Source organism: Phoenix dactylifera, chromosome 1 (assembly GCF_051530095.1).
Source record: "Phoenix dactylifera cultivar Ajwa chromosome 1, Ajwa_hap1_PhDact_Kaust_v1.1, whole genome shotgun sequence".
Taxonomy (NCBI): Eukaryota; Viridiplantae; Streptophyta; class Magnoliopsida; order Arecales; family Arecaceae; genus Phoenix; species Phoenix dactylifera.
Genome location: NC_143190.1, coordinates 43,482,971 through 43,497,843, shown reverse-complemented (window position 1 = coordinate 43,497,843; position 14,873 = coordinate 43,482,971). Strand labels below are relative to the sequence as shown.

The 14,873-nt window shown below is 40.5% G+C and overlaps 2 protein-coding genes across 3 annotated transcripts; both read left to right on the top strand.

The window, feature by feature from the left end:
* The first annotated feature begins 1,487 nt into the window (after positions 1-1,487).
* Positions 1,488-12,661, top strand: LOC103713937 (COP1-interacting protein 7). 2 transcript variants are annotated; one of them, XM_008800991.6, is made up of 10 exons: positions 1,488-1,966; positions 2,061-2,246; positions 2,599-2,695; positions 2,826-2,862; positions 3,123-3,175; positions 3,291-3,340; positions 3,460-3,612; positions 8,349-8,572; positions 9,191-11,091; positions 11,893-12,661. In XM_008800991.6, exons 1-10 carry the CDS (start codon positions 1,908-1,910, stop codon positions 12,292-12,294), a joined length of 3,162 nt encoding a protein of 1,053 aa, XP_008799213.4. In that variant the 5' UTR covers positions 1,488-1,907; the 3' UTR covers positions 12,295-12,661. The 2 variants fall into 2 exon arrangements, with proteins under 2 accessions (XP_008799213.4, XP_008799214.4); XM_008800992.6 differs by having other exon boundaries at positions 1,620-1,966; positions 3,327-3,340.
* Positions 12,662-13,545: 884 nt separating this feature from the next.
* Positions 13,546-14,291, top strand: LOC103713970 (protein EPIDERMAL PATTERNING FACTOR 1). Its single transcript, XM_008801034.6, has 2 exons — positions 13,546-13,791; positions 13,881-14,291. The coding sequence occupies exons 1-2, from the start codon at positions 13,695-13,697 to the stop codon at positions 14,153-14,155; spliced, it is 372 nt and encodes a 123-aa protein (XP_008799256.1). The 5' UTR covers positions 13,546-13,694; the 3' UTR covers positions 14,156-14,291.
* Positions 14,292-14,873: the final 582 nt, after the last annotated feature.

Sequence of the window (14,873 nt, the reverse complement as noted above, 5' to 3'; positions counted from 1 at the left end):
CAAAAGTCAATATCTGTGCCTCTGCCTCCAAACATGATGCTTGTTTAAACTCTGTAGATCTTGAAAATCAACAAATCTGTTTTTTTTTTTTTTGGCTAAATTCTTGAATTTTTTTTAACAACCAGAAAAAAATAGTTTGAATAGTAATGTACTGACAGAGATTTATTATTTGTACAATACTTAATAAAGATGATGATTAACCACGTGTCATTTATCAAGACAGTTTTCACTTTTTAACGGAATATTGAGAACAGCTATTGATAGGGAGTTATCCATGGAGACAATTCTCAATGGTTACCGGCTAGGTTAAGTTTTTGCTAGAATTAACTCTCTTTTATCATAAAAGGATGAAAGGCTTCATTTGTTCTCTGTTTTTCAGATGATGCTGTTTTATTTATATCTTTTCTAATGATCAGTTTTCTTAATTCTGGAGGTTCCCTATTGTAATGGCTACTCATTGTTCTCTCACCATGGATGTGATAAAGCGCCGAGCTATCCATGAATAACTCCAGCTCAGTCTACAAACACTATTTGAGTCCGGTCCATAAAGGAAATGGGTAGAACTCTACTGATCAAAGAATGAAGCCCGAACACTTTGAGCTTGCAAAAGATTCAATGGAAAATCTAGTTGGTTCGACCTACTGAAGCAGTTCAATACGCGACGCGGGGCAACTGGCGCTTGGCTTGGAAGAGAAATGGAGGACAGGTTGGTTCGACGTGGCCAAGCTAGCTGTATATTAACTGGCATAGGCCTGATGTCCGCCATGTCCTATATCTTACACAACTCGTTGTCTTCAAGCGATTGTTGACCTTTCCATCCCCACCACGCAACTCCTACTAAAAAAATTACAAACGAAAAAAGGAAAGAAGAAAGAAAGACAGGGAGGTAGTCTATGGGTTAGAAAAAGGCTGGATTCTGTTCTTTTCCCCTTTATTCCGAGTCATTGCGGTTGAGGAGTCATGGAGATGCAATAGCGACTTGACTTATTTGCTTTAATATAAGTTTCTAAAATGTGGTTGTTCCTTGCTCCCTTGTCACTCCATAATTTGGTCTGAAATTAGGCAGTAATCAAAACAAAAACTGCCAACCACCTGAGCTGGCAAAGAAAAGGAATGAACAGACGGGGCAGCGTCGGCAGAAACATAGAATAGAGTTGAAGCGGAGAGGTTAATATTATGGGCTGGATGTCTGGATAAAGGGATTTTTTTTTTTTTTTGTTGTTGCTACAGCGGGTTTATCATATAATGCTTGTACAAATACATTTAATAAAGTCGAAAAATACTAGTTCACGGAATGCTCGAGGCAGCTCCCCTTCTCTTGACCATAAGGCAGCCATCTAGTTAGCAGCCATCTAATTGGCAGTTCCGCTGGCCTTTCTGAATGCATGCTTGGTCTGAAAGGCCACCCCATTTCTCGTAATCATCCGGATGTTTCGAAACAAAGGGTGGTTTGTGCTCACGTTCCTCAGATCCTTCTAAATTCATCTGATCACCATAGCTGAATCGTCCTTCAAAATGATCGAACTGACCTGCAGCATCTGCCTCGCATGTCGAAAATCCGTCCAGACAGCCTGTGAGGAATATTGCTTTTAAAGTAATCCAAAGGAATCCAAAACTTCACTTGGGTGGAGTGGGACTTGGGGAAGGTGGCGAGCGATTTGAGGGGGGGGAGGCGTGGGGCGTGATGAGTTGTGACGGCCAACTCTTCCGTCCCCTACCACCCGGCATGTGCTCCCACCACCGCCGTCGCGATCTCGCCTTAACTCCGCGGTCAATCTCCCGGCTCAAACGCCATCATCACCACCGCCTGCCCGGTACCCGTTCGGACCGCTCACGCTGAGCAAAAGCGGCAACTTAATTCCCTTCTTCCTCTCATCTCATCATCTCTCCACCAGCTAACCTTCCTCATGGATCCGGACGCTCCTCTCGCACGCGCTCTCTTCCAGCTGACCCCGACCCGGACTAGGTACGCACGTCGCTGCTCGACTCCATTGCGTTTCTCCCTGCCTCTGTTCTCTGTCGCCGGAGTGACATTATTTTCTTTACTGTTCCTTGCGAAGGTGCGACCTAGTGGTCTTCTCGGTCGCGGGGGGCGGCGGCGAGAAGATAGCGTCGGGGCTGCTAGAGCCATTCCTCTCCCATCTGAGATGCGCCAGAGATGAGATCCCCAAGGGCGGCTACTCCATCACCCTCCGCCCCCACTCCGCGTCGCCGCCCGCCTGGTTCACCAAGGCCACTCTCGAGAGGTAGCGCGCCCCACCCCTCCCCACCCCCCTCCTGTACTTCTTCTTTCATAGCCAGCGTAGAGAAGGGCAAGACCATCCCAAAAAGAAAATATAGGAGAAAGAAACAGAGGCATAGAAGGGACGGAAGGAACGAAATGGAAAGTAGCTTACCGACGATTCGTTTCTTTCCATACCGTTTCCAGTCCCCACTTCCTTTAACCGGGTAGTAGTGGGAAGCAGTAGGATTGATATGCGGGGATTCAAGTAATTGCGTACTAAAGGAATGCGGATTAGAGTAGGCGCCCTTCTCTTCTTCCGCAGACGGCTGATCATATTTGGGAATCTCTAATTTCCGTGATGTCTTCTTACTCAGGTTTGTTCGGTTCGTTAGCACTCCTGAGATCCTGGAGCGAGTGGTGACGATAGAAAGGGAGATCCTACAGATTGAGGATTCCATTCACTTGGGAGAGGTCGGTCTACTTGTTTGACACCCTTCCCACTTGATTTCTCCCTTCTTCTTCTTCTTCCTCCAGGATTTTAATGTCTACATGTTTGTCATCATCATCAATTGCTCTCTTAATTTCCTCCAATTACTGGCAGGCATCTAACCTCACGGGAACGGATCTAACGGATCAAGGTACAATTATATGCTAGATATAACTAAAACTAAGCGACTCGTCATAATTTCTCATCACCCTAGTACATTGTTATGCTCTTTTAGTAATTCTTGTTTTCTATGTCATTTGGCTTGCTCTTTCTCTTTATATATTTGTACTCCTCTGTTGCTGCTTTGCAAGTGAATGCTTTCATCGATACTGGCTATATCATTGTAGATCTGTCTAATATGGCAAAGCGTGTAGGTGTAACTGAACGTACTCATGCCTTTATGTTGTCCAGGCAACGTAACTCTTGCAGACAGCAACAAAAAGAAGCCAGCGATTCCTTCTGAGGTATCTCTCATGCTTTTTGAGGATATGTCGGGTTATTCAGCAATGTGTATTGTCTAAGTTGTTGTTCTTTATCTTTTCTTTTTTTGAACTTCCTGTGATAATGGATTGTCACCAGTTGAAAGTGGAATCTCATGGTCATGATGCTTCACAGAGAGAAAACTCCAAGTAAATGTTCTGAGCTTGTGCTTGCCTACGTTATATTAAATGCATATCCTTTTCAAGCCACAGAGTATCTCATGCTTATGCTGCTCCATTGCGTGCTGATTCCATTTTTGTCTTAACAGGATTTGCCTTCAAAGAAGTTTAGAAACTCGAAAAGTGGTTCTCTTGAAAGAGCAAGGCATGGCATATGCTAGAGCCTGTGTTGCTGGCTTCGAACTAGCTCACGTTGAGGATCTTGTGTCATTTGCTGATGCTTTTGGAGCTTCTCGTTTGAGGTGTGAAGCTGTTGTCAATCAAATTTAGTACTTGTCTTCCTAAAATCTCTATTCTGTCTTCTTCTGCATCTTCTTCTATATGATGCCTGTTTATTATTGAGACCAAAATTGATAGTACACCAGTTCACCTTTTAGGCCATGGTTTGGAAAGGTACTTGCTTCTGTTCTGCACCCAACTCATTCTCATCCAAAGTAGTTCTCCAGTCTTTATGGATAAGAAATGATTAAAGAATATAAGCAGACAGATGTCTTAGTGAATAAATATCTCAGCAGATCTGATTCCCTTGTGATCATAAATCATCGCCCTCAAGTGCTTTCCTGTTCATCATTATCTCATCTTGTGAATAAATATCTCATCTTTTGTTGCTTGAACGGTTCCTTTGAACTTATATTGGTCCAGCATCATTATTACGTCTATTTTTTCTCTTATGCTTTTGCATTTCATCCGAAGAGATATCCATCATTGCCTGTCGCTTTTTCCCTTAAGTTTGATATTACGAACTTGTGGTTTTATATGTTTCTGAAATCTGACATGTTTGGGTTGTGTTAATGAATATACATGATATTGCTTGATGAAAAGGTTTACAAGAATCTAGAACCCATGAAAATTTTTTGTATAAAGTTATACTGAAAAGAAAGTTATAGAGCCTAGCAATCTTTGTTATAACTAAGCCTATTACTGGACATCTTAATCTAGATGATTGGTAGGTTTCATTTTTATACACTTTTCTGCTACAGCAATTCTATGATAGAGTCTCCTTGTGACATGTTTACCAAATGTGTGAGGATATGTCAGCTGCTTCCATTATTCTACAAAGGTCTGTTATCTTATCAATTTTGAAAGGAACCAAGGATTATACGAGAGAGTGCAAAATTTAGGAGATGTAAATATGTTCAGAATTGGGAAATTTGTATATGAGTCACTCGAAAAAAGCACATCCTTGTATTACATTAAAATAGCAAAATTGGGGTGATCTTAGCACTAGAAAGAGGAGACTCCATGTATATCGGTTAACTTTCTTTCCTTTTTCTTTCTTTCTTTCTTTATTTTGTTTGGTAATAGTTAGATGCCTTTCTTTATGTATTGATTGTAGTCAATGCAACTTGATGCCAAAAAAATTACAAAAATTTTCCAAGTACCTGATTTTGGTTTCAGTTTATAAAGTGATTGATAGGGGGGGGGGGTAGGCCAAATTAAAAGATAAATGGATGAACAATTATTCACAACAAGAGAGGAGGATGGAAGCGAGCTACAAACTCAAGCTATTTCATATATTAAATAGTTTAGTAATCACAATCTGCCCTTCACCATCTACCACATGGTCTATTTATACTAGTCTAAGCATTAATCATGCTCCAACTTACTAAGCACCCATTACAATTTCCAAATCCAAAATAAATGCAAATACAACTTACTAGAAACACAACTTACTAAGAAATTAAAGAGATAAGACCTTGAGTTCTTGACCAAAGGTAGCTTCTTCTACACTACATCATCCTCTCCGGATGAGAAAGAACTCATCCTCGAGTTGTCATCCAAACTCGCTATGATACACCAATATATGATTCAATTTGACTTACAGAAATGTCATGTCCATCTTTTGCCAATAAATTCCAAAGTCTGATAATGCCCCGAACCGTGACCAAAGATCCTTGAGAATATCATCTTCATTTGAAAGTGCTATGAATATCTCCTCTTGACATAGGATCTTTGGATTGTTATCAAGAAAATCAATTAATAACTTTCTGAAATCAAACGAACCCTTCAAGCATTTGAACTCATGATTTCTGAAAGATGGAGTTTGGCGCCACATCATCATGTTGAAATAATCTCTAAGCTCTTTGAAGCATAGTTCTCCACAAGTCTTACGAAAGCCTTCATTGAAAAGGTCTACTCATTGAGAAGGGAGTAAGACCAACTCTTTACTCTCATCCAAGACAACAACAATAGTATCACGATAACGTTCTTTTAATGACAAAGACAAATACTGTGAGTACATTAGACCGTTATTCCGAATCTGTTCTTCATCCGGATAAACATCATATACTGGTGGAGAATTCCAATCACAACATTCTCCTTTCTTAATGTCACAAACATTTTCTTGAAGATTGAAAATGTTTGAACTATGCCAAACTTCATTTGAATCAAACCTTAGAGTTGTAAGCACCCTATGGATCATAAGACTTTCATCTTCTTCTGGTTGAACCTCCACACGCTCAATGTCACCTTCTTCATCATACATGGGCCTGTTTTGAGCTATCAAGGTCTTCTTCTTTCATAAAATTTGCATGAACATCAACCTGTTTCTTTGGACAAGTGTAGTGATAATGACCAACCTCTCCACACTTGAAACAAAATTAGATTTATTGCCAAAATCATGGGAATTTGAATTAGTACCCTTACCACGAGAAGAGTCTCCTTTGGAAGATGGGTAAAGATTTTGTACCTCCACAAATTTTTTTCTTCCACTACGAGCAAGCTTAGCCCCTACTTTCAAGGCTAGTTCATACGCATCATTGAGTTTCCATAATCGATGCATTTCTACTTCATCCCGATTTGGAATTTTTAGACCTTCAACATACCTCGCCACAATTTATTCTTCGGATTCTTGAAGATCATTGTGAGCCATTAGCTTGTAGAATTCTTTAGCGTAATCAATCACATTTCTAGACTCTTTGATGAAAATTGTTCAATTGAGAAAAGGCCATTTGAGCAAAATTCACCGGAAGGAATTTCTCCTTAAGCCTAGATTTTATTTTCTCCCAAAAAGAAACCATAGGCATTCCTTTGCGAAGCTGCATCTCTTGAACTCTATCCCACTATGCCGAAGCATTACCATGAAGCCTTGTAGCAACAAGCTTCACTATTTGAATCTCCGGTGTCTCCATGTATTCAAAGATCTTTTTAAGGGCGCTAAGCTATTCAAGAAACTGTTCGGGTTGGAGGCGACTATGGAATTCCAGTAAATCAATTTTCAAAGTGTCGGAATCATGATAGAAAAATCTTTCCAATCGTCCTCCATGATTGGCAAATAGATTCACATCGAATTCGTTACTACAAGACCCTCGGCTTGAACCACCTCGCTCAGTACGAGCTTCTCGGTTTTCAAGATGCCAAGTAAGTTCCTCAACTTGTCTTCGAAGTGCTTGAAGTTCATCATCCCTTTCGTCCCTTATTTGGTTGCCACGTCGTCCTCTACCTCCTCGTGCCGCCATGAGAAAGAGGAAAATAATCCAAGAGCGTAATCACAAGCTCTAATACCAAATGATAAGGGGGTAGGCCAAATGAAAAGGATAAATGGATGAACAATCATTCACAACAAGAGAGGAGGATGGATAAAGCGGGCTACAAGCTCAAGCTATCTCATATATCAAATAGTTTAGTAATCACAATCTGCCCTTCACCATCTACCACATGGTCTATTTATACTAGTCTAAGCATTAATCATGCTCCAACTTACTAAGCACCCATTACAATTTCCAAATCCAAAATAAATATAATCACAACTTACTAAGCACCCATTACAATTCCCAAACCCAAAATAAATGCAAATACAACTTATTAGAAACACAATTTACTAAGAAATTAAAGAGATAAGACTTTGACTTCTTGACCAAAGGTAGCTTCTTCTACACTACATCAGTGACGATTGTTTATTTTTCTTGTTATTTTTGTTTTTGTTGCTTTTGATTTTTTTCTCAATTTAATTGGCCACCAAAAGTATGGAAACTAGAGCTGGAACCACCAAACTATGAGATATGCTTGCACGTGGAACCCATCTTTCGTGAAACAATAACCATATCTTCTTTCTAGTGCATGCCAAATGATGCATCTCAAACCTGTATTATTACTTCATTGTTGTCCAAAGAAAATTTTAAGAAGAAGACTTAGGAAAAGAAAATACTATAAGCATTTCTATGCTTTCTAGAGAGGCTTTCATGGTCTGCTTAAAAAGGATGCTGCCCAAAATGGCATCATATCTCCATAGATAGGGATAAATTTTGGTGATTAACCATATGGTTTATTGAATTACAAGACCTGGGTAGTGGAGTGACAAAAGGAACTAATTCCGAGCTAGATAAAGATAAAAATATGTAGGAGGTGGTAGGCTTATGATTGTGGGCCTAGCGAGCATGCAAATATGCATGCATTTTGACAGATTGCCATTGCAACCTATGTTACATTGCACATGGGTTAGTGATTTCGGTGTGTGCATGTCTAAGCATCGGATCCATGTTTGTTAGGTGTGGATAATTTAGGAATCAGTGGGTCCAAGTAATATAGATTGCAATCACGCATTGCCTCTTGTCATCTCGTAGGTGGGAAAATGTGGTGATTGGAAACAAGCTATTCCCATGACTTTTTTAGATATTTTTGAAGCCATGAGGAAGAGACTATTTCGAGGTAATTTGGGATTGTTCTTAAATTGCCATACCGAAGCCTCCCCATCCTGTACATGTAAGAGTAAATTTTACAGAGATAATTAATTTTGATAAGTTGGTGCCATATAGCAATAAAATCTCGAAGTTTAAATGATGTCGTACACTTGGTTAAGACTTAAATAGATTCAATTGCGTAATTGGGCAATGTTACAATTGACTTTACTCATTGTTTTAGGTGTGGTTTTGCTTGATGGTGAGACTTATAATGTCAACATGTTTAATAACTGTTCTACTCTTTATCCATTTATTTTCTGCAATTATTATTTTTTTAATGTACTTCTACCATTATGTAGGAACGCATGCTTGGAATTCAAAGAATTGTGTAAGAAAAAGGAGAAAGATAAGCTTTGGATGGATGAATTAGCAGCAATGGAAGCAATTTCCAGACTAGCAGTGTCACATTCATATGACACGCCAGTGGGTCATGTGGCTGCTTGTCAAGTTGAGCCAAATAGCACTCTTGATGAAGCATCAGCTGATAAAACAAATACCTCTGCATGCTCAAATACAAACAAAGGTACTAAATGTGTATCTATAAAGTGGTGAACATATAACTAGAGCTTGACTAGTTATTCCTTCAAAAGGAAAAAAAAAAGAGATTGACTAAATATCATTCATGCTGTATCCATGCCGGCTTTGTTTAGTATAATAACAGTTAAATCGTGTTCTGCCAGTAAATTGTTGTGGCTTATGTCATTAAAAATTAGTATTCCTTGCAGGTCCATGTCAATCTGTGCTGGCCTATGCTGGTTGCTAGTGGCTGGTGCAGTTCAACATGGACTGGCAGTTATGGTACATTGGTACAGAGTCCCTGTATGTTGCATGTATCTAGCAGTTAAATTATGTAGTTTAAAGTACAGATCATGACATACCAACACCAAAAAAATTTGCTAGATGTAGGTGCCTTTATGTTTCTTTTCCCAAGTAGCATGTTCTCTGAACTTGTTGGTTCAGTATATAATGGTGATTCCAAATTGTCGCAAATATAGTTAGTCTTTCAAACTTTACACTTGGGGACTGGTGTTCCTTAATTACCGGACTAAAACAATTAAACCAGTATGTATCTAAAAATTGTAAATAATTGTTCTTTTCCAAAGCTTTCCTCCACTTATCTGATCATAGACTCCATCTTCAGATGACCACATGCATGAGCCAATTCAGGAGAAATTGCATTCTGTAAATGATAATATATTCCATGGTAAACCTCAATCTCCAATTGGTTTGGCAAATCATCTGCCTCAGTACATGTATGGTTTTCAAGGTCCTGTTGCACAGCAAATGTCTCCGTACCAAGGGCATGCTTTTTCTGGTATGCAATTCAGTTCTCCATATTATCTAGGAAATCTTCAAAATATGCAGTGGCCTCCATATACAGAAGCGTTCAATCATGGTGTCTCGAAGAATGAGGATCGTCATCGAAGGAGCAACAAGCCTCCCCACTTGAAAGAAAGATACTCAAATGGAAAAGCAAACAGAAGCAGGCAAACTACTTCGGGGCTGCAAGATGGGTTCTCTGACCAGAATTCCTCTGGTTCAGGTAGTGAATCAATTGATGAATTGGATCATGACATGTCATCCGGCAAGGAGACCCTGGAAACAGGAGTAACTAAAAAACAGAGGCCCAAAAACAAGAACTCAAGAACAGTTGTCATTCGCAATATTAATTACATTTCTTCGAAAGGAAAAGATGGTGGCAGCTATGGTTCCTCTGATGATTCATTAGTTAAAGATGATTTCTTGGATGGGGATTTCCTAAAAGACAAGGTAAAAAATGTTGTTGACTCTATACAGAAGCACCGCAAGTCCAGCCGGCATGGTAACAAGGAAAGATGTCAGGTTATGAATTCCAGCGAAGCAGATCATGGAGAGAATAGCTCAGAAGCAAAAGCTTGCGATGTTGAAAAAGGCAATGAAAGTTGGCAAACTTTTCAGAATATTTTGATGAAAGAAGAGGAGTTTGATTATAATGAAATGGAACATAGAAGCAGAGGCATAGTTGACAGTAATTCACAGCACAGTGTAGAAGTTGGGGATGAGTTCTTCATGATTAAAGACTCTGAATTGACAGAGCAATCTGTTCATAGCTGTCCACGTGATGTAGAAATTGACACTGGAACAAAACACCAGACAGTTGCAACTGACTCTATCATAATAACTGAGAGGGATGCTAATATTGCAGATGGGCGACACATGGAAAATTTTGAGTGTGATGAAAATTACTGCAGAAGCTTACAGAAAACCCAGGGTGTCAATGAGGACCTGTTATATATGCAGAGTATAAAACCAGAGGGTAACGTCCAAGATACTCAGTCTAATTATATGAATGAACCATTTGTATACAGAAATCAGAGAGGCGAAGATTGGTTTGTTGTCAGCCGATCTGATAGATTGACGGAAGCACAGTTATCTGCAGAGCACACTTTATATGAAGATGACCAGGCTATAGCAATACATGATGACCATAAGTGCAGCATGGAAACAGTTAAGGAAAAACCTCTGATTGATGACTCTTTCATGGTTCCTACGAGGTCAATCGTAAATGAGCAACATATTTCTCAGTGGGAAACAGATATGAGCATCATTTCTGGCATTACATTGGTTGATGCCACATGTCACACTGACAACACGGGTCATTCCAAAGAAGATGTTAGAATTTTACATCACTGTGAGCCTGATGATCTCCAGATAGTGTTAGAACGGGATCCAGGTATTGAAACTGCATACTGGATTCCTGAAATAGATTACACTGCAGAGATTACATATGCCAAGGTCAACGAACAGAACTCTGGTGCTGAAACAAATAGTTGTACCGGTGATATTGTGCTACCTAAATGTAAGGAGGGCAAAAGGAATGGTGATATTGAAAAAAAATCCCTAGATAAGAATGGTGGTATCGAAAAAAAACTTCTAAATAAAGGTTCAAAAGCTAAAGTTGTACGTGGATCTCTTGGAAACAGTGAATCTAATGTTTTATCAAGTAATAGGAGACCACCTGCCATAAGCAAAGCAGCAGCTCAAAAGAGTAAAATCGAGAAGGTACTCAATGCAGCCCTTCATTTTTTTATATATTTTTGGTATCTTACTGAAATAAATGCTGACTATAGGATGTCAGAAGACGTCCATAGTGCTAACAATGCTAAACATTGCCTTAAAACAAAAGGCAGTGAAAGTGCAATGTCTATAGAAGCGTATACTATTTAGTATGGTTCTTGCTTTTCCCAATCCGTCACCCATTATTTACTGATTTTGTACTTTGGTATGAATATAGACTTATTATCAAATTTTCCTTTTTCTGCAAGTAATGTGAGTTCTGAAAACCCTCTATTCCTTAATGCACTGTTTTTTTCTGAAAGCAAGAAACTCATATTGTGGTCTTTATGGGTGAAAATGATCTTATTTGTTCCATTTTAGCATTACGAGTATCAAATCTGTTCCATTTCATATTTTGACTTGATTCACATCTCTTCTACATGGAACATCCTCCATGGTTGATGATCGTACCTTTTTTTTTTCTATTTTTTCCTCAGAGCCTATTTAAAAGCTCAGACATCAAGACCATTCTATTAGATCCCTATTTATCCTAAATAAACATCCAGAGTTGATAATTTCATGAACCTTGGAGAAGTCAAGTTGCAACTCATAGGAATGTAATATGTATGAAGAAACTAAAAAAAGGAAATAAAAGAATAGAAATAATTAATTAGTGCCAAGGCAAGGCTTACTCGAGTCATCTAGGCTGATCTCTTTGCTGGTAAATTTTTACAACTAACTTGCTACTTCTCACTTGTGTCTTCTTGTTTCCTCTGTTAAGAAATTAATTTGTATATTTTGTGACAGGAAGAAGAAAATAGGAAAAGAATCGAGGCATTATTGCTCCAGCGTCAGAAGAGAATTGCTCAGAGAAGTGCAAGTAAAACTACCAATTCAGCAGCATTCAAAGAGAGCAAAACAGAAAGTAAAGCCACAACAGGTTCTTTAAAGCATGATGGAAGAATCTCTCTCTCTGCAAGTCAAGTAAAGAATAGGCCAAAGCTGCATAAATTAGATATCACAAATACAGCCAAGGAAAAACATATGCATGGGCAGAACATAAAAATTTCAGAGATAGTAGAGTCAACGCCGCCACCTCCAAGTATTGTGAACTCTGAGGCATCGTACTCAAGGAAGAAATGGATCAGCAATGGAAGCTCTGCGACAACAAAACCAATCAAGGAGCTACTATTTGGACAAGAAATTTAGAAATTTCATGAGTAATTGATTTGAATCTCCTTCAGCTAAGAGAAAGGAATATCAAAGTGAATAAATTATTAGATGGGACTACTTCAGTGATATTTATATTCATTAGCAGGCAGCCATGTTCAGCCAGTGCTGCTTGATACCTCCTTCGATTTGGGATTGCTGCCATCATGAGCAAAACATATACCTCTGGATATGGTATGATTGTCTTATTTTTATGGAGTATTGGATAGAGGAGATTATTTTTGTTTTTCTTTGTTGCTGGGGGTGATTACTTGCATAGTTGAGTTTGTTTGTTGTGCTATTGATTCGATTGTTTTGAACTCGTTATCACTCGAGATGGTAAAGATGCATGCACATTCTTTCACAAGTTTGACGCCTGCCACCAAAAAATACTTTCGAGTACTTCATGTACAGGACATTTTTAGTCTGTGATGGCTACGTGTTGTATAATAGCTAACTTAAAGGTAACCGGTAGCTATCCTGTAGCAAAAAAAAAAAAAAAAAAGAAAAGGTAACCAATAGCTATCAGGTCAGCTGGGAACATGCTTGTGTGCAAATGTAGGAATCGAGAGGATCACAAATCATATCCTTCATCTAAGATCTGGACCATCATTTCCCTAAAATTTAAAAAATAACTATTTTAATATAAGGAAAGTTTTTGGAGAGTATGTGTCTTGTGGTGCCGCTCCACAAGCAATCGATGATCCACCAAGTGATAAAAGCTTATCCATGAACCTGCTACCCTCCTAAAAGAGACGATCCATGATCCTGTATTGCTCGTATAGCTGCCGCCCGAGCTTGGTAGCGGCCATTAATGATGGTCGCATTGTACCCTGGGTTCAGCCTGCCTCTTGCTTGGGGGTGTGATTCCATCAATGGAAGCGGCCCAGCCGGCTGGTCTCGAACACAGAACAGGCTCGGTGGGCGAGCTTGGTTCGCGCGGGTGCGTGCGAGGGGAATGTGGGAAGGGACCCACCCCACCTGAGATGTGGAGAAACAAGCGCGGTGCCTGCGGGCGCTGTTCCCAGTGGCTGGTGGAGGAAGCTGATACGCTCCGCAGTTAATGGCCCCCACGACGAGAAGGATGCATTTCCGTGAAAAGAGCCTAGAGAGGGTGCATTGCCACCCAGCACGGGCCTAGCCCCGGCACACTCTCGCAGCCGCCATGAAGTCTGTGAACACCTCTCTTTTCTCATGTGATCGCTACAAACCCCTCCCCTCCCCGTGGAACTTACCTTTATCTGTGATGCGATTCAATACCTACTATGCATATATAGATCCCCTACGTTCCGGGTGGAGTTGGAGCATTTCAAATCTCCGTAGATTCACCTCTTCACCATCCTTAAATTCCCAGGCCCTTCCCAGATCAAACTTGGTCGTCATCCTGCACAGATTTAGCCATGCGAGTTTCTTCCGCCCATGCCGCCGCTTTTACCCTCCTCATCCTATTGCTTCCACTGGTTGTTGTGGGAAGACAAATTGCCCGGAGTCGTCGAGGTACGGTTGCTGCTTAATTTCTTCCCTGCACAGATTTATTTTTGTCATTCTAAAGCTTTATCTTGGGTGTTCTTCTCCCATGCAAGCAGATGGTTGGCACCATGGAGCAACGGCTCCAGCCGTAGTTGGCCGGGGAGGCAATGCACGAGCCGGGCTGTATGTTGAGGTGATGGAGAAGAAGGGGAAGGCGGATACGGTGCAGGTAGCGGGATCCAGCCTGCCTGACTGCTCGCATGCGTGTGGATCATGCTCGCCGTGCCGCCTGGTGATGGTGAGCTTCGTGTGCGCGTCCCTGCAAGAGGCGGAGACCTGCCCCATGGCCTACAAGTGCATGTGCAACCGGAAGTCCTACCCAGTTCCCTGATCTAATTTCTTGTCATCGATCAGCCTAACGGTGATGATGCTGCCTCCGGATACGACGTCGACGTAAAGTACGTCGTTATGTAGGTACTCATATGACGCTGCATCATCTCCTTAGCGATGCATGCCACGGGACTTGTAACTCATCAGAGGCCATGCAAATAACAGCATGTTCAATCTTGAATCTCTAACATTACACTGGTTTGCTGCGAGTTAGGATTACCCATTGCAACTCTTCTCACACGAGACTTGACTACTGGATGAATTATCAGCAACTCAGGTTGGAGAAGATTTCCTTGCGCGATTATGTAAATTAAGCATGCATGCATGCGAATCGCAAGATCAAGCCATTCCGTCCCTCGCCTGTTGATTTGGAATATTAACTACAAATATTTAGAAATTGTTAATGAAGTCAATCCGGTCGCCCCATCTTGAGTGCAGATTCCAAGACTTTCTCCCAATCCAGTCGCCGTGTGTTGGGTATAGAGAAAAATGAAGGCCAGCGGGAGTTTCCTACTAGTTTACGTACACGAAAGCGATTTGGCATGTCCTAAATGTCTGTAATGAGATTCTTCTGCCGTTAAATAATACTATACACCCATTTCCCGTTCACGGCACCGCTTAATTTTACCAGTCCTATAATTGGGGTCACGGATTGATGTCATAGCCCACATACAAATGGTTGTCCGGCGAAGCATGTACCATCGTGAGGCAGCCCCACG